At 36.3% G+C, this 19,998-nt stretch overlaps 1 protein-coding gene across 1 annotated transcript in view; it reads right to left on the reverse strand.

Annotated features, from left to right (window-relative positions):
* Nucleotides 1-3,002: 3,002 nt before the first annotated feature.
* Nucleotides 3,003-19,998, reverse strand: part of LOC104510005 (brain-specific angiogenesis inhibitor 3-like) — a gene marked incomplete at both ends in the record, with an annotated part of 54,455 nt that continues 37,459 nt past the window's right edge. Inside the window, 3 exons of the mRNA XM_010152134.1 lie at nt 3,003-3,111; nt 8,771-8,839; nt 15,731-15,925. Of these exons, the coding sequence (XP_010150436.1) occupies nt 3,003-3,111; nt 8,771-8,839; nt 15,731-15,925 (373 nt within the window). The remainder of the gene's footprint in view (nt 3,112-8,770; nt 8,840-15,730; nt 15,926-19,998) is intronic.

Genomic DNA, 19,998 nt, shown 5'->3' on the forward strand with positions numbered 1-19,998 from the left:
GAACTTGGTGCAATACAGGGAATCATAGAATCATAGAATCATAGAAGCACAGAATGGTTAGGGTTGGAAGGGACCTTAAAGATCATCTAGTTCCACCCCCCCTGCCATGGGCAGGGACACCTTGCACTAGACCAGGTTGCTCAAAGCCACATCCAGCCTGGCCTTGAACACTTCCAGGGATGGGGCATCCACAACATCTCTGGGCAACCTGTTCCAATGCCTCACCACCCTCTCTGTGAAGAATTTCTTCCTGACATCTAATCTAAACCTCCCTGATTTCAATTTATACCCATTACCCCTTGTCCTATCACTACAGGCTCTTGTAAACAGTCCTCTCCCAGTACCCTTGTAGGCCCCCTTCAGATACTGGAAAGCTGCAATGAGGTCTCCTCGGAGCCTCCTCTTCTCCAGGCTGAACAAGTCCAGTTCTCTCAGCCTGTCCCCATAGGAGAGGTGCTCCAGCCCTCTGATCATCTTCGTGGCCCTCCTCTGGACTCTGGAAATTTGCTAACGAACTGAATTTGTTTCCCAACAAGAAGCAGCAGTTCATCTTTAGTACTGATTTCTTTTTCTCATAAATCTGAACTGTAAAGTGATTTTTAAATGAAAATAAAGCAAAAGACATCTAAAATATCTCAAGATGCTGAGGAAATATTTTATGGTAATTAACTATGGGAAATCTATTGGGTGTTCCTGTTTAAAGATGAACATATAAAAGTTGATCCTCTTTTCTGTACATACCTGCTTCCTGCATGGAATGTGTTTGCTGAGTTAAATGACAAGAATGTTATTACAAATTATAAACAAGACCCCACGCATTTTTAAACTCATGTTAGTACAGCAGAATTAATGCTAAGACAAGAAAACAACAACGTCATAGCTCATTCCTCTCAGTTGAGATCAACATAAATGTTCCCTAAGATCCAAGTACATATCCCATCAGACACAGTTGCACCAAACCCCTGAGGATAACTACAATGAAACTGAATTATTCCAGATACATTCCTTCTTTGTTAGTGAAAATAAGAAATTACTCCTTGCTGAAACAACCTTCAGTCCCCATCTCGCCATGTCACCTGAGCTCAAGTACTCTGGTCAATGAGGTGCACTGCAGTGACCCTGTACTTTTTTGATGGTTGACAGAGCAAAGAGAGGATAAACTCACACCAGTAGGTCAAGGCACAAAGCTAGGCAGTCAGAATAAATCTATAAATTAACTTTACTTTTCTCAGGGGCTTTTTATTCATTTGATGTTTATATAGTTAATAACAGACCTACTCCTGAGTGCCTAAAAATATCTTAGATGTGGGAAGAGAAAGATAATCCAAGGAAAGGCTGTTAAGATTATGAAACCAGTGCACAGCACAGTTTCTGATTCTATTGGAAAGTTGTTGCTGTTTCCCATTTGAAGCCATGAATATGCAGAGACACAGATTATTTGAATGCGTCTTCTTAAAACATTTTCCAGTCTTTTTTTTTTTTTTTCTCACATTTTTCAGAGGACAAACAGATCAGAATGCAGTACAACATGCCAAGCAGCACAGGATCTGTTCTTTAAATAAGCTCATCTTTTTATTTTGTCATAAAAATGCCATGGAACAAGCATTTCAAGAAAGATACTGTCTTTTCTTTATAAATTTGTGCAGGGTGTAGCGTAATGAAGGACTGACAACTGGAAGAAGCTTCAAGAGGTATTACAGTTCAAACAGTAAACAACAGAAATAATAAATCACTGGTTAAAAGCTGAAGTTCCCCATACTCCTGACTGAAATGTTTTAAACATTTTCAGGCTGCAAGACTTTGTTTTGGTGAGTTCTTTGACATTTCTCCAATACAAGGCTCTGCCTTACAGAGGATAGTGTTTACAGCCCTGTCAATCTAAATATGAACCGGACAACAATAATACATATTTATTATTGCACAGCAAGTTAGATTTTCAATAGAGGCATCCCATCAATTGTCCTGCTGTATTCTTCCAACTAATTTCTAAATGACCGTATTTTCCAACTAATTCTAATGACTTGCTGAAGATGTGCCTGACATACAGATGCAGGAAGATGCTAACTGAAAATCTGAAAGAATGTATTGACACCAGAAATTTTGCTATCAGACAAACATATATTTTGAACTTGTTCATATAACTAACTGATACTTCCCTGGCATTATGAAAGTGCAGCTATAGGAAGTTAATAGAATAAGGAAGATACTAAGCAAATATGAAATGCTTAGAAAATAACTTTTCAAACTAGTTTTTTTGTTGAATGTTTAATAAAATTCTGTGACATTCCAGAAGCATTTATGGCTAGTAATAAGTGGAATTCAGTTGCTAAGCCTCTTCATGTGATGTTTGTTATTACTTGATTATATTGCCTAGCAACTCTCCAGTGCCAGAAACAAAGTTTGAAAAATAAATCTGAATAAAATTTTGAAACTGTCACACATAGAAAAAATTAATGTGAAGAACTAATGTACAAAACCATAGACAAATTATTTTGGCAACTAATAGGTTTTTTTAAATTATTGCTTATCTCTCTATGATGATTGCTATCAGACCATAATATTTGCAAAGACTGTTCTTTGGAAGAACAGAATATTAGAAGAGATAAAATGTCAACAAAATTAACATTTTTCAAGCTATTAAGTATATAATTATTATCTTACCTAGCATGATTTTCTAAATTACAATTTGAAACACTGTATATCCAGGAAATGCTCTAACATATGCCTACAGTTCATAGTATTCTGATAAGTATTTTCTGAATCTTATTTAGAGTCTGAAACTGCATTTAGATCTTGAGACATGGTTATGGAGGATCCAATGTCTAAGGCATATCGAGTGTCTTAAATCAGAGAGGAGAGAACCAAGCAACAGAGATACAATCTGGACGAGGAGGAGCAGCCCAATCTGGATTGCGATAGAAGCAGCAACTCTATAGTACATACTTGCAATTTCTGATTTTCTATAGGTCATAGATTTGATAGAAGAAATTCCTATTTCTTACCTACATTTCCGGTCATTAGGTATGAATTCTGAAAGTCCATCATTCCCATTCCAACAATGTGTATAAAATCTTCAATCACCTGCATCAACTCCACAGAGCCTGGATAGATCTAACAAAGGAAGGTCAGACATGCCATTAACTGTAATATCAAAATCTCTATCGCAGAAATTTCAAATCAAATCTGAATGTCATGAAGTGAAATGTGAGACTTAACAGTCAAACTGCTCTTCCCATGTTTCAATACTGAACATTTTCTGTCACGGTTGAACAACCATTTTGGCATTAGATCCTCATGTGAACAGACATTACTTCCCACGTAGCTATGTGAAATCAGCTTTGCACTCGAACTGTGGAATGTTTGCTCTAAGTCCCTGCACTTATTAAAAAACAAAAAATTACTAGCTGTTACTTTTACTAACAATTAAACCATTTAAGATTCCAGAATAATACTACTAAAACATTCTTCTTTCTTCTAGAAGGTATCTTCAGTAACTTCAGAACTACTGAAACAAACAGCTGAATGTAAGTCTTACCATGGCCTCTCCCAGCATGATAAACTTCAGTTGCTTTAGTCATTATTAAGTACTGTATACTGGTACCGATAATCCTATATTCAGTGCTGATGTGGATTAATAAAATCATAGAACAGCTGATGTTGGAAAGGGCCTCTGGAGATCACCTAGTTCAACCCTCTGCTCAGAGCAAGACCAGATCTAGCAGGTTGCCCAGGACCACATCCAGCTGGATTTTGAACATCTCCCATGATGGACACCCCAGAGACAGTGCAACATGTAGCATTCAATCGCTCTTACAGTGAAAAGGTTTTTCTTATGGAATTTGCTGTATTTTAATTTTTGCCCCTTGCTTCTTGTCCTGTCACCAGATACCACTGAGAAGAGTTTGGCTCAGTCTTCTTTAGACTCTCCTTTAGACAGGAATTTTTAACACTGGCAGGATCCCCACTAAGCTTTCTGATTTCCAAGAAAAATAGTGTCAGCTCTTTCAGTCTCTCCTTGCGCATCAGATGCTCCAGTCCCCTAACCCCCTTCGTTGCTCTTTGTTGGGCTCATTCTGTTACATCCATGTCTTGTACTGAGGAGCACCAAACTGAATGCAGTAAGCTAAAATAAACTGCAGTAGCCTTTGCATTGCTAATGCAGCCTCTCAATATGCCTTTCAAAATGGTAAGGACTAGCACATTTCCAAGAAATACAATATATTTGCAAAGCTGTAAGCTACTATGATCACAAAAACATTAACAATTGTTATATTCGGCAATAATCATACATCATCCAAAGTGCATTAAAGGTCAAACCTGTTATTAATAAGCTTTAAAATTCTGCTCCTATCACATGCATAAAATAATTGTTTTTGGTTGTTATGGTCTGTTATGAACAGGATGGTTTTGAGCAACACAGTATTTTGCGATAGAAAAATAATGGATGACTTGTTCACAGTGTTTTTTTCTTCATATTGGTGAGATGTCCAAATTTCCCTTTATAAGTAACATTCAACGTATTCTTTCCACATCTCACTACAAACTATAAAAAATCCCTGCAGAGACTATAAATTCCAGCATGGTGTGATCCATTTTCATTTTGCTTTATCTGTCTAGATCCACAGCTGCTCCATCCAGGAGAGAGAATTTCACAATGTGCTTTGTTTTCTACATGGATCTTTTTATAGAAGGTAGGCTGGCAATACCATTTTTATGAAGAATTTGTTGTGATATTTATGATACTAAAAGGTTGCAAATGCTGCTTCAGGTAAAGGGGACTTAAATTCCATTTTCCTAATGATGAGTTACTGAGGGAGTAAGCGTGGGTTTTGCATCCATCTCATTCATAGCACACACACTCACAGATTATGTACTAGGGATAAATTTCAGTGAAAAGATTTTTTCACTCTAGTTCTGGCACATAAAATTTTATAGTAATAACTTCAGCAGAAACTTTTGAGCAGTCAGGTTTATAGAGGTACTCTTCACTTTTTTATATCTGAAGTACTGGTTAATCAATAGGGTGCCAGCAGATAATGATGAAGAAATATATGCAGAATATGCAGAATAGCTCCTCTGTTTTGAAACACCAAACTTACATGCTGTGGACCTGAAGTGGTTTCCTGTGTGCTGTGCTTTACATCAGCTCTTAGCAAAAAGCAAGTATTAAAGTGGGTGCTGCTTATCTGAACAGGATATAACCTGTAATTAATGGTATCAACTGCTGGCATTTAATCTAGAAAAAAGGATGTGCTGAGGCACTGCAGCTGTATACTTGATAGAAAGTCAGCAATTTGCTGACACTAAGATTTTCTTTCCAGCAAAGAATCCAGAAAACAGGCTAAGAGGTCTATGCTAATAGTAGCTGTGGAGTTCAAGAATATCATGCAAGCTGGCAAGAAAAGTTGGTTAGACTGACCCTTGGTTTGCAATGCTGCACTACAAAAAATTCAGCTGAATGGCTAAACCAGAAACAGAATCACCTTTACTCTTTCTAATGAGTCAACAGTGTTTGCACTAGGTTGTATTCACAGCACGTAATGACTTGCGCACATTCTTTTCAAGTTCAGTTCCTACTTGGAAATTGAAAACCTAAAAAAGTCTTTGCACAAGATGTAGTAATTTCAAATAACATTGTTTCTGTTTTAAAATACAATTCTATTTAACCATAATATCTCACCGTTTTATCCAAAATATGATAGAAATTAATATTTTATATAAGAAAGGGGTTTTTTTATTCAATAGTAAAAGAAAAGAAGAATCTTAGAAGTCCAGCTCACCCTTCCGAGCTGGTAGGAAGAGCTACTTGCTTCAATAGTTTCTTTGAGATTTCTTGTATAAATATCCAAGAACAGTAACAAGACCAGTGATATGGTTTATTGGATGCCATGGCTCAGGAGTCTAAGACTTAGTGAATTCTTTCGGTTTGTCACCAGGCAGGAATGGCCCTTCTACTCCCGTGTACAGCTCATCTTGGTGCTTGCTTGGGTTGCTGCATGCCAACCAGTGCTGCCCTCAGGTTTGTGAGACAACGGATTACCAGGCAGAAAGAAGGAACTATGGAAAAGTAGAACTTGTCTCCTCCCCCTTTTTCAACACCACTTCTACCAACAGCAATGAGTGGAGAGAACTAGAGATTTGTTGTTCCCTTTTTTCCCTTCATGTTCTCATTTCCTCTTAGGTGCTGTCATCTCCTGATCTTCATGGAAGAAACAGCGGACATGGCATGAGCAAGCAGGCAGGGTGGAGGTAGAAGACAAGGCTGATAGCATAAGGAGTGTTATCCCATCTGTTCATTAGTGCGGCTAAAATGGTAGCTTAATATTGGTTCCCTAATCTTGATGCTGTTTATGGAAACTGCCCACAGGCATGTGATTTTGCTTCTTCCATCCACCACCCCTAAGGAAAATGACACACTTTGTCTATTTTTGTAGCAAACTCTTACACAGTAAATCAGAAAAACACCAAAAGAAAAACACAATTCCTGTCTAAATTACAACGGGTCAGCTGCAGCATCTTATGTCTATTACCAGGTTTGAATGGGTGAGAAGTCCTGATCCTCCCTTTCTTAGTCATATTATAAAGATGCATTTACAAAAATGAAGCTTAATAGCTTCAAAGACTTTCAAACACTTAGCAATTTCTTAACAACCATATTAAGTGGTGTATATGGATACATCAAGTATCTATGTAACACACAGTGGAAATGACCATACAAGAATAGACCAAAAATCTATGTAAACTGCTTTCTTCCTTTTGACAGTGGCAAATAGCAGGTGTCTAAGGAAGAGCATAAAGGGGCATGCAAATAGTGATACTTCTTTTGGAATTCTTGCCCAGCCTTTATCACTTTTTTGTCAAAGGACTTTCTTAAGCAAAAATGGGATCTTTTAATGAACAGCCCTGTGCTCTTGGAGAATGTGATGTATGAATGATTAATTGATTCACTTGTGTTTCTTGTAAAATAACTAAGGGACATCAAATATTGGCAGACCCAGAGTGAACGCTAGGAGATACCTTCTTGCCACTGCAGTTGGGTGCCAAAAACATGGTCATGGTTTGACCCAAGCAAGCAACTCAGCACCACATAGCTACTTGCTTACTCCCCCCATGGCAGGATGTGGGCGAGAATTGGAAGAGTAAAAGTTAGAAAACTTGTGTGGGTTGAGATTAAGAGAGTTTAATAGGAAAAGCAAAAGCCACTCACACATGCAAAGAAAAACAAAGAATTCATACACCAATTCCAATGGCTGGCAGGTGTTCAGCCACCTCTGGGAAAGCAGGGCTCCATCACATGTAATGGTTACTTGGTAAGACAAATGCCAGCACTCCTAACCTCCCCCACTTCTTTCTTCTTCTTTTCCCAGCTCTACATGCTGAGGATGATGTCATACGGTATGGAATACCCTTTTGGTCAGTTGGGGTCATCTGTCCTGGCTGTGTCCCCTCCCAACTTCTTGTGCACCCCCAGTCTGCTCACTGGTGCTGTGGTGTGAGGGACAGAAAAGGCCTTGACTCTGTGTAAGCACTGCTCAGCAGTGATGAAAACACCCCTGTATTATTAACACTGTTTTCAGCACAAATCCAAAAGATAACCCCATACTATGAAGAAAATTTAACTCTATCCCAGCCAAAACCCACGCAAATCCTATACTGACTTTTCTTTCATTAATTTGTCTATTTACTCTTTTAATTTGTACATTTTCAGTGGCAACTTCTGCAACCTGACTTTCTGTAGAAAAAGTAAACCTAGTATTCATTCTGAATCTGCCACTATTTGATGTCCTTCAGTTATGTGACAGGAAGAACAAGCAAATTAATTAATTAATTAATCATTCTCATATCATATTCTTCAATCCAAGCCTGACTTTAAAAGCTTCTATTGCACATAAGCATTTGACTCTTTTTTGTACTGAAATATCTTGCTTTGTTTAATCAATTTTCATATAGAAATATTCCCCTTCCTTTGATTAGCTCCATAATTTTTTGTCTGTACACAATTTTCTGTCCATCTCTACTTTGGCTTTTATTTGTATATGATTAAGTTTGATAGTTCTATGGTCACGTACATGAACATGAATATTAATATTGTCCTGTAATGTTCTTGGTATAAGCATGTAGGAAATATTTATATCCAAGCAAAAAATATGGGTTTCATTTGAATTTTAAACTTTTTTATTGTAAATAAATTATTTTTGTTAGTCTTTACTATTTTATAAAGTGCTATTGTTATATCTAACTCAGTCTTGAAATTTGTCAGTTATAAGGATCACAACTGTTCTCCTAAATATAACTTTTTAAAAAACGTCTACCATTTAACTGGTTTGGTGGTGTCGTATGAGTTCTTTAGGTGAGATCTCATGTGTTCTGTTTATTAAAAGTATTACTGCAGCTAGCCTTTAGTAGCATTTTTCAGCTTTTGTATGTACTCGATTACAACATTAAAAGACATAATGAATAACCGCATGGAATGTAATGAAAATCTGCTCATCAAGAGAAGAACCTCATTAATATAATTTTAATCTAAGGAATTAGCCAATGGATCCTGGAATTACTCTTTTTTGAAAAGTTTCAGTTATTTCCAAAATATTGTCTCACTTAGGATTTCCTTTCACCTGCAGCAGGATGTATGTTTAATCTGTTGTTTAAAAACATAAATTCCACTTCCTCATGAATTCCAAAATAATGTGTGGCTCCTGATACAGTGAATGTCACAATATGCATACACTCCAATTTTTTTAATTTATAAGGTAATAAATGCAGAACTTACCTGTTGCGCATCTTCCCATTTCTCTTTGTTTTCTTCGTCTAAGAGATTACTAATGATTTGAAAGAAGTTCTGAAAAATCAATTAAATAAAAGACAAAGTAAAATGACTTTTAGTTACATAAATGCTCATATCCTTAAGTTGACATTAAGAAAGTTTTCCTTTCTCTATTACAGTTGCAGATCTTCAGACTATTTACTGTCAAAGGAAGAGACAACAAAATCATGTAGTAGACTGATGAAAAGGCACATATATTTTATGGTTAGTTGTGCATTTCTGGCCATGTAATCAGGTTCCATACTACTGCTTTGTATAAAATAAGAACCATTTAAATTTGGCTAAACTTCTAAAAGTGACAGTGTTCTGTTTTAAAATTTCTCTCATTACAGAATCTAGTTGACTTTATCTTTTTCAAATAAACAAAGTACACCAAGAAAACACCAGACTCAGGGTCAGTAGTTTTTATTCAAAACATGAAAATGATCCTTCATGACCATAAATAGGGCATGCAATGGTATTTCATTGGTAAATGCTGAGTGAAAGTAGGTGCATCTCACTTTTAAGAATTGTATGTGCCTCTGTTCTTATAGTAATTTTAACAGTAAAGGAAAAATTTATTTCTTTTTCTTTGACCTTAAACTGTTAATTCCTCTATCTGATTCTCCTGTTCATTTATCTATAAGGAGAAAAAAAAAAAAAAAAGAAAAAAAAAAAAGGGGCCATGGCATTTAGCTTTGAAATCACACATTTAAAAAATCACTTTCTTCCACGTTTGTGGAGAACTTTCCTTTCTAAATTTTTCTGCTCTCTCTGCCAATTTGTATTCCCATTTCCTTCAGCTTTAAAAGCTAAGAATTTGTGCAGTCTGTGCTTCTCAGCTATGTATCACTTTTTGTGCAGAATGACAATTTTGTCTACAGTCTGCCAATTATAATTTGTCTGTTTCTTCATAAAAGATACATGTAGTTTCTACTGACCTTAACTGAAGAGTGCAATTAAGTCCTCACAACATCTAGAAACCTGTTAAGTGGAATACCAACCAAGGGTCACTATTGGAAATTGGATTAATGGTCATTCCTTCACTTGCACTTCCTTCTTCCACCATTTTGGGGGTCTAAATGCAGCTTGAATAAGGTTTAAGTAAGAAGGAACTTTAACTCACTATTAATGAGAGTACAAAGCACTAAACTGCACAGTGATTGAAATGGGAGCAGAAATAACTTCCAACATTAGTATGCTATGGATACTGTGGTTGTATTTGAAAAGGCATAAATTTCAAAATGTGAGATAACACAATAACTTTAGGTTTATCCAACCATATAAGTAAATCATTGTAGGATACAAAATTGAATAAAACTCATGAAAACTATTCTACAAGAAAACTACATTTACATAAAAATATTTTTGCCAGTTTAATCTAGTCCTAAAACTAACTACTTGACAAGCAAGAGGATACATCTATGCCTCATAATTAGGTAGTTAATTCTGCTACCCATAAAATTCACATGGACAAAAATTGCTTTAACTTGGCCAATTTAGTATAGATGTAACCTGACACTTAGGTGAACTTGCTCAAAATAATCCTGTACATTAATGAGGGCACAATTCTTTGCTCACTGAAATCAGTAGCAAAATATTCATAAGCTTCAATAACACAAAACTTCATGAGAAGAAAGGAAATGGCTCAGAAAGTTCCTGTGAAAATTACAAGTATGCATTGGGACAGGATGATGGGGATTAAAGACAGGACATAGAAGAAAAATGGTTAACCAGGTTGGCAAATCATAATTGTGTAAATGCAACCTCAGTTACGAAAAATGTACAGCTTTATTGGTCCCCCAAGTAAAATAAACTATACTGTCTAAAGCAGTTTCATGGCACTACAACCACATCTAGTATAGGGCATTATGATTTTGGCAAAGATTTCTACTAAATAGGGTCAACCATAGGGGAATTTTGTCTTAGGAAAACACTTTTCAAAGCATGATAGTTCTGTGCGCTTCCAGTGTAATACTTTGCATATGCAGTGGACAGAAATTCTAGCTAACTCTAACTTGTTAGAGTGCCAGCAGCAGTCCAGCTGCAGCAGCATGGAGCTCAGTGTGGGATAATTTATCATACTGAGGAGCTGGTTCAAAGCTAGTTTTGCACTACACTGCAGCCACTGATTCCCCTGCAGAAACAATCTAAGCCCTAATTGCAAAACTACCCATGTCCATGTAATGAGATATATCCGAGAGGAGCCTAGATTGCCTGAAAAATACTCAGGAGTTACAAATGCTTCTTGCAGATGATGAATTACATGGTTTTGCTAATAACGTTATGTATTCATTAAATCTTATGTTTATTTTCGTTACATGAAAGCATTAAAATAACCAATAATTAACAGAAATGTATATGAAAAAGCTTATAAATAATCCTAGACTCAAGCACTAACAAAAGGTGAGAAATAATTGATTTAATATATACTTTGTACTTGCCAGTAAAGCATAAATAACATATATGAACCAAGTAAGAAGAATACCTTGTTTCCTATGATCCTATTTTCCTCTATTTCTATCCCTAGTTGATGTCATATTTATGGAAGCAGTGGAGGCTGACATGTATGGAGGTTTTTCAGTCAGCAATGCCAGTGCTTTGTGAATTAAAGAGAGACATGATTAAATGGCTTTGCTGCTTCAATAATGAGTAGATGTGAAATGCACTCCAAAAATGTGACATGGGAATGCAGGTTAAAAAGTCTTCCACCTACTCTGACTATTCTCTTGTACATTGCATTAATGCTGCAACAAACAAAATTGCCCTTTAGTAAAATGATTGGCAGGTATGAAGGCTAAATTTTTAGAAGCATTATGGATGTGACCTGATGGCATTACTGCAGTAAACACCGGGCCTTCCATGTAGAATAAAGCTCCTTCCTTTCATGGCAGAGCTTACACATTACTGAACTGGCCACTATAGAAAATGTTGTGACAGTCAGAGCCAAATTTTGATGTCCTTTATTTTTGCTCAGGCTTTTTTGATAATGCCAGTTACAGTCAGGAATGGACAATTATGTTTTCCTAATTTAATTTCCTTCCTTTCAGTCTTTTTCTTAAGAAATACAATCACTGCAGTTCTCTGTTCCAGTCCAAATTCTTTGACCCTCTCTGCAGGCATAAAGCTGTCATAAATCCTTTTATACAGCCAGTGAAGAATTCCTCCCTAGGAGGAATTAAAGGATAGCCTTAAGTCACCTCCACTTTTGGACTTGAGCATAGGCACTGTGAGTGTGGGAGGGGGAAGGTGGGGGGGGGAAAGCATTGGGCAATCCTGTTAATCCCTGACTGACATCAATGGTCCCTGTGGCTAATATAAATGGGATTATACTACTCTAACTTCTTTGGGGAGAAACCTTGTTTCCTGCTGGTCACTGGATCAGGGGATTGCACAACTCACTCTGCCATCCTGTCCTGAAAGGTAGTTCCTTTCCAGGCATCCTGCCCTTAGAAGGCAGTTCAAGCACTCCTAGCTACAACCAGTGTTCCAAATGTTGCTTACATTATGCTTATTTAAAATTTTAATTATCTTCCAGGTAGAATCCTTCTTACAGAGGTAATAGCACAGTGGCTATCTCAGCTTCAGAGTACCTACCTACATAGTGTATTTTAAATTCCCGTATTAAGGGAAAGACCTTGGCTTATAGAACCATTACATCACTCTTGCCTTCAGCTATTTCTGATACTGTACTGCTGTTTTCAGTCACTGATGTAGGATACCTTCTGTATTGTTTAGCTGCCTCATACGTGGTTATTTTTCTTCTTGATACTATCACAGAATCATAGAATCACTAGGTTGGAAAAGCCCTTAGAGATCATCCAGTCCAACCGTATCTGTCCACCACTAAACCATATCTTTCAGCACCTCATCCACCCGTCTCTTAAACACATCCAGGGATGGTGACTCCACCACCTCCCTGGGCAGCCTGTTCCAGTGTGTGATAACCGTTTCGGTGAAGAACTTCTTCCTTACGTCCAATCTAAACCTCCCCTGGCGCAGCTTGAGTCCATTCCCCCTCGTCCGCTCATCTGTCATTAGGGAGAAGAGACCAACACCCACTTCTCCCCAACCTCCTTTCAGGTAGTTGTAGGCAGTGATCAGGTCTCCTCTCAGCCTCCTCTTCTCCAGTCTAAACAAGCCCAGTTCCCTCAGTCGCTCCTCATAAGACATATTCTCCAGACCCTTCACCAGTTTTGTGGCCCTTCTCTGGACACGCTCCAAGACCTCAATGTCTTTCTTGTAGTGAGGGGCCCAAAACTGAACACAGTACTCGAGGTGCGGCCTCACCAGTGCCGAGTACAGGGGGAGAACACATACTATGTATGTGAAGTATACATAAATATTGTTAAAAAAAAATATGCAAAAAGAAAAACGGTCATATAGTAAATAACTAGTCACTAGACACACATACTTTAGAAGCTTTGTTTTGCTCTAAGTATCTGTCTACCTAAACAAGTGGCATTTTCTATGCAGCACGAGCACTAAAGCAGCAGCATCTTCATAGTGGGTAATTAGCCTGAAATTCTCAAATTTTATCTCACTCTTCTGTTAATTTTTTTGTTATGCCATCTCTGAATCACATTTTATGCACTATTTATGAATATTAATACTGGATATAAGCCAGAAATTATAGTCATTTGAGGGATTATCCAGATGGATGAAATGTATGAGAAACAAACATACTCAGACATATACACTTTTCCTTTCTCAGTATTAATGAAAGTGGAAGTGTTGTTTTTTAATGGATCTTGAAAAATAATATTATCCATAATTCACAATCCACTTTTCTGACAACATGTGAAATGACATATTATGACTTTCAAGGATTTTAAACCTCACTCATCCTTTTCTGAGAATTTCTTTAAACAAAAAACCCATACCTTAAGAAATTCTACTATTTTATCTAGTGTAAAAATAGAATGGAATTAGAACACCACACAGGGCTTCCTCAGGAAGAAGAATCTTGACACTTTTGTGCAAGTTAATTTCATTTTCACCCTTTGGTCACTTACTTTGATGGACTAGAAAGTATGAAAATATGTGACAATGAAAATAAAAATTAAATACAGATCTCCAGAGTATGGTAGCATGTGACATGTTTACATATGGGAAAATCCTTATTTCTCAGAAATTGTCAGTAAAATTAAAACTCATGTTACTGAGACAGAATTTAATTTTATTTCATCAGAATTCAGTAACAGGAACATTGCTTAATATATCCCTTGTGCAAAACACATGCTTAATTCAGCTTTCACATACTCTCTTGAACACTATGCATTCATTTTTGATTTTTACTTTTGCTTGCAAATTGTTAACTTCTTTTTAGCTTTGCTTTTTTTTTTTTTTCTTTAAGTTTTGGAGTATTGTTTTAAGTTGAGATTTATGTCCGCTATGTATTTAGGTATCTAAATCATGACATACAGTTATTTCTTTGGTTTGAGAAACACTTATTTACTTCACAATATGGCTTACCAATTTTGGCCTTTTTGCATTTCTTCACTTCAAAATGATTAATCAAAGATTATTAAAATAGTACTAATAATTTTGTCAAGTTCTGCCAGAAAACTATTATGAATTTTGGAAACACTTCTATGTTACTGAAGTGAACAGAGCCATTGCCTGTGCAATTAGTGGGAAAATAATCAAATTCTCTCTAATGTGAGTAAACTGCAAATGGCCTGATCTGCTAAGTCCATAAACAAGATCAATTGTACCAAGCACTTTCTCAAGGTTGGTTCTTCCAAAGTTTTCTATAGTAACTCTGAACCATGAAGAAGTCACACTGAACTATCAGATTACTTAATGCATGAAAAATTTTCTGTAAATAATGACCTGTTCAATAGTAAAACTTACAGAATGTAGGAAACGACATTGACTCTTATTCAATTTTAAAAAATAAAATAGTATTGACCAGGCAAAATCTTTTTAGAAAAACATTGTTCATAAAATATTACTTTCAACTGGCTACAGGCCAAAACAAGAAATATTGGTTTTATTATGGAAGTTCATTTTTATTTGTGCACAGAGAAAAAAGAAAACTTAAAATATAATAGCAACCTTTTGAAAACTCTAATCTGGAAAAATTGTTGTTTCCAAGATACCTACATTTATCTGCATGCATATATTCCAAAGTGCATTTATAATCTATGCTTACCTTTACACAAACAAATGCGTACACATGACCTCCATTAATAACTTCATTGGCAATTTATGAATGATCATTAAACTCTCTTTTTCATAAATAATATATACATCTGCCATCTCAGTATTCTTTTTCAGTAAACCTACAGTCTTTTAAACGTGTCTAAAATTCCCAGATATAGATGAAACCAATATCCTGATTTAGAAGTTCTGTGAAATATTTATTTTGATGAACATTACACAATGAGTATTGCAGCCCATTATGTAGCAATAATTACAGTCTTTATAGCTCTGACAGAATTTTATTTGGTGTCTTGCACAAGAAGAGTTAATCTAACACACGAAATAGAAAATTCATATCAAATGTACTATCCAACATTCCTGTGTCCTTTTAAGGAAGCAATGCCAGAATTACATAACTAAACATCATGGATGGATTTTGAACTGAGATGAGCTAGAACAAACAACACTATGGAATTGCATAGTAAAAAAAAAATACCAAGACATTTCTATAAATCAAACCAAACCTTGTAGGAGAAAGGTACTGTAAGTTATAAAGCAAGAAATTTATATTTTTCACTTGCTGTGTTGTTTTGGATATTTGTGTCATTAAATGTAGCTGAGTCTTTTCCTATTTTATATTTGTATCTTTGTTTTATGTGAACAATGTTTATGCCTATCATTCAGAAGATTTTGTTTTCTCAGTGGGTATAATAGCTGACATTCAATATATTGACCTAAACTCCATCAGCTGAAACATTACCCTTACAATGTTTCTCTTACCTGTACCCCATCAGATGCAGGGATATAGCTTGCTCTTTTAAATGTGTCTGTAACATTTCTGAGAATTTCCACAGAAATCAGAAGGTCTCCTGCATAAAAATTTTTCCTCTGAGTTAAATCCAATAGTGTCTTTGTTACTTGGGACATGCCATCACCAGCCAACATCCTCTGTCCCTTGGCGAGATGCTCTTTAATCTGTACAAGAAGAACAAAATGAATATCAGAACCTACTTTACTGATAAAAAGGTATGATAAGTTCTAAACATAGACAAAAATATTAAATATTAAAGCCATTATAACAAAGTTCATCCTGTTAAAAGAGAAGACAAAATAGTATACTATGATGACCAAATTACTATGTTTATCAGAGAATCATGGATTTTACACTGAAAGATTCTGAAGTTGTCATATTTCACCCATTTGCTTCTCTTTAGACAACAATGATTTATAAACATCCATGTTCTCAAAGGAAATCCATGGGCTGGACTGCGGCTTTAACATACTGCCAATCATGTAGTAAGAACTGCTCTTCCAAGGAACTGGTCTTCCTCAGAGGAACAGCTGTACAACCACTTTAGCCACTCATTAAACAACTAAGAGCTTTGAAAGGGGCAAATGGGCCCTTGAAAGGGGCAGTCCTTGCTATAGTGTAATTTACCATAGGAAAGTATACCCTTCATCTCTGCCAGACCAGCTAGGTTAGTCAGTACAAGAGTGATGGTTTAGGTGGAAGCTGGCTATGGTGCTCTCTTCTGTAGTACTAACAACACAAAGGTGCTAACTTTGAACAATCCCGTGTGTTTTTTCAAGAAATGCAAATTAAATTATGAATGGTTCCTGTGTATTAGACAAGAGAGCATACTTTAGTGAGAGCTCTCCCAGCAGATCTGTAGAGGGCTAGTGATAATGGTTATCCAAAACACATATGCTGGAAGAATCCTCCTGATAAGAAGCTGAACTTGTGGATCTAATTAATTCTTAAAGCTGACTTGGCATCCCAGGAAGATGCATAGTGTATCAGAAAGAAGTGACAAGACCAGCCAAGGCTGAAAAAGAGTTCATGGTTTAAACAATGTATTTTTAAATATGCATATAATTTATGTACACAAACACAAGTTCTTCCAAATTCAAGCTAAATTAAAGGAAAGATATATGAACTAAGACCAACCTCACTCTAAGCAGGAAGGCAGTAGAGAAAATTCTGTGCAACTGGTAAGCAAAATGCTGACACCGTCTCCGTAAATGTATCTTAAATTGTTTTTTAACTTGGCCTTATTACTGACAGATGCAAGGAAGGATGACTAGTATAACAATGTGATGGTGAAAGGTAAGAAAGAGTGGAAAGATTTTTTTGTCACTTCCAGATCTCCCCAGCTGCTTTGTATGAATAGTGGAACTTCAGGGGAAAAAACCAAAACAAAACAAAACACAACAACAACAAAAAAAGACCCCAAAACCCCAAACCAAAACCTCAGCCAAATAAAAGGATAGAATATTTAGTAAAAATAGTACAGTAATTAAAAGGGTTCATAATCACTTTCATGAAACTAATTTAAAAACGCAATCATCCTCTGACATACACCATCTAAACAGGTTTTCTTCACGCTGTTGTATCATGATTTGGTTACTTTCTCAGCAAGTCTTGAGATAAACTAGATATATGTAACACTGCTGGGGCTGGGCATAGTGGCTGCTTCAAGTTACATCTGTGGCCTTAAGTCATCTTTATAGCAGCTGAGGGTGTTATGGACCACAACAGACTTGCCCAAACCCTAAAAATACTTAGGGCTTGGGAGAACACCTGATTGCTACAGCAAGGACAGGGAATGAATCTACACTGCATCATGAGTACAGAGGTACGAGCATAAATGTACAGTCAAATATTTTCAACAAAAATTTCAGTGAGGACAACTGAGGCAGTTAATTGTGATTGTTTTTCACAAATACTTCAGCAGAAACACCTTTCCCATTCTTCAGAATATTGTAATAAGCAATTAGGCAAGAAATCTGCTTACAGAAATCCCTTTTTTCAGTTTCTATTCATTTTAGAAAGAGGTTTTGAAAGTAATTTTGTAGTAAATTAATAGTGGAGGAAAATGTGTTAGAATGGAATAAAATTCATTTGAGTAAATTCAAGGATCTGATATTGTATACATAACATTAAGAACTATTTTCTTGGGACAGAGCAAAAGGAAACAAGTACTTGGTTTGTGACTTTCCCTGTGAAACGTTGGCATTTGCCTCTCAGAAACATTGTGTCTGGGTAGCAAATTAAAAGAACATCAGCTAGCACCGTAACAAAGTATAGTATAGCTTTTGCTGGAAGTCATCCATCTGTTCATTGACCCTACAATGTATTTCCAGATATTGAAGATTAACAATGTTCAGCGTGTCTTTAGCCAAGCCCGAAACACATGCAACATAAAAGACAGTTCATAAAGCTGAACTCCCAAATCTACCACATGCCTCAGGATGTATTGTAGGAAAGGCATCAACTTGAAGACAGCTTGAGAGAGAACAAAGAGGTTCTTTTGGTTCCAGTAACAACAGCAAAGTGAGTAGTCTTCATAAAAACTCTACTGTGCTCCTATGCTTGTATAAAACTTGTAGGAAAGCTGTTGAATTGTTTAACATGTTATTTTATACTGCATTATTTTCTTCCTTTTGTTCCATCTGTATGTTCACCCCTCATTTGTTTTTCCATGCTCCTAGGCTTTAAACTTGCATATTAAGCATGTCAGGGGCCAATTTGTAGTTGGATTTGGACCATGCATAGTACACAGAAGCTTGATGTCAGCTGCTTTTGGAATGTAAATAATAAATTAAAATTATCCTAGTTTTGACTGGTTTTAGGCTTTTAAGCAACTAAAGCTCTGTTTTTAGTGTATTACATAATGTGATTTCTTGTTGTAAGACAGCCTACAGCTCCTAAATAAAACCTTAAAAGCACAGGCCATTCACCCAGTTGATGTAAACTGGTGCAACACGAGTGAAGCCAATGAAGATGTGCAAGTTAGTATGAGCTAAAGACAGCAGAATACTTGTACAGGTACCACAAGAATCTTTCAGCATGAAAATACAGAATATTCGCACCAGTAGTTGGTATAATGTCTTCCCCATCATACTGTTTATCTTCTATGCTATGGTCACCGTGATATTATGCACTGTCCAAGAAATCTATTTTGGTCACCACTGTAGGTCCTTGTAGTTCTCTGTGAAGGTCATTTTTTAGTGGTCTTAGAGGCAGGCTCATTAAAAATAAAGTTTATGAGCCGAGAGATAGTGAAATGGAGCAGCTGTTAAAGTGATACTTCAGTTGTCAGCCCAACCTCTAGCTGCCTGCACTATATGGCTGCATACTTGAAAAATTACTGAAATGTTTAACTGGACTTTGACTCAGGGTCCAACTGCCTTTGTCCCTCAATTTATCAGGAGCTGTGTTATAATAAAAATGCCTTTTTACAAAATCAGAGCTCCTAGGCCTCTGCAATTGAAGTACAAATTTATTACTGCATAATACTGCAAACTTAACAGCTAGACATGGTTTAAAAGGGCAGAAAACAATGGACCCTCAAGAAACTTACAAAAGAGTGAAAAGATGATTAATTTGAAAAGTAACTACACCATCATCCTTTTTTCACCATTTTTTAAGATGATACGGATTCATGGCTAAGTGTTACTAATGATGTCATTAATACATTTTATGGTAGTGTGCCTATAAGAAACCAGATTAGGAAGCCTTAGATAGAAGTGAGGAAAGATAGTTTGAAATAAAAATATACTGTGAAATTGCTTATAATCTGCAAACCACTTTGCTTTGCACCTCCATAACCCAACACTAATATTTTGTAAAATAGTTTTCATAATGCTCTGAAGATACGGAACAAGAAGGATTATTCACATCACCTGCAATAGCCACCTGAATTACACAACAGAAGCCTAAAAGCACTTGAGAGTGTTGGTTCCTCTAGAGAACAACCCATAGCACATGAAATCTTATCTTGAATGCTTTGAATCACATTACTTGAACTCTGTGGCTTCTAAACTTGAAGCCGGAATTGAAGTAACCCCTCAATAAATACTAATCAATGATTTTGCATTAAACTTACTTTTATAGTTACCAGCATTGGGGTCCAGAAAGGTTGGAACCAAAATGCTGAGGTCTGTGTACTTAAAGTTAGGCACATAAATTAAAAAGGCAGAAAACATGTTTTTGGCAGCTGAAATACTCCCACAGGTATAATGCTGCACCAAACGGAACTCTTGCA

Source organism: Eurypyga helias, unplaced genomic scaffold (assembly GCF_000690775.1).
Source record: "Eurypyga helias isolate BGI_N326 unplaced genomic scaffold, ASM69077v1 scaffold1215, whole genome shotgun sequence".
Lineage (NCBI taxonomy): Eukaryota > Metazoa > Chordata > Aves > Eurypygiformes > Eurypygidae > Eurypyga > Eurypyga helias.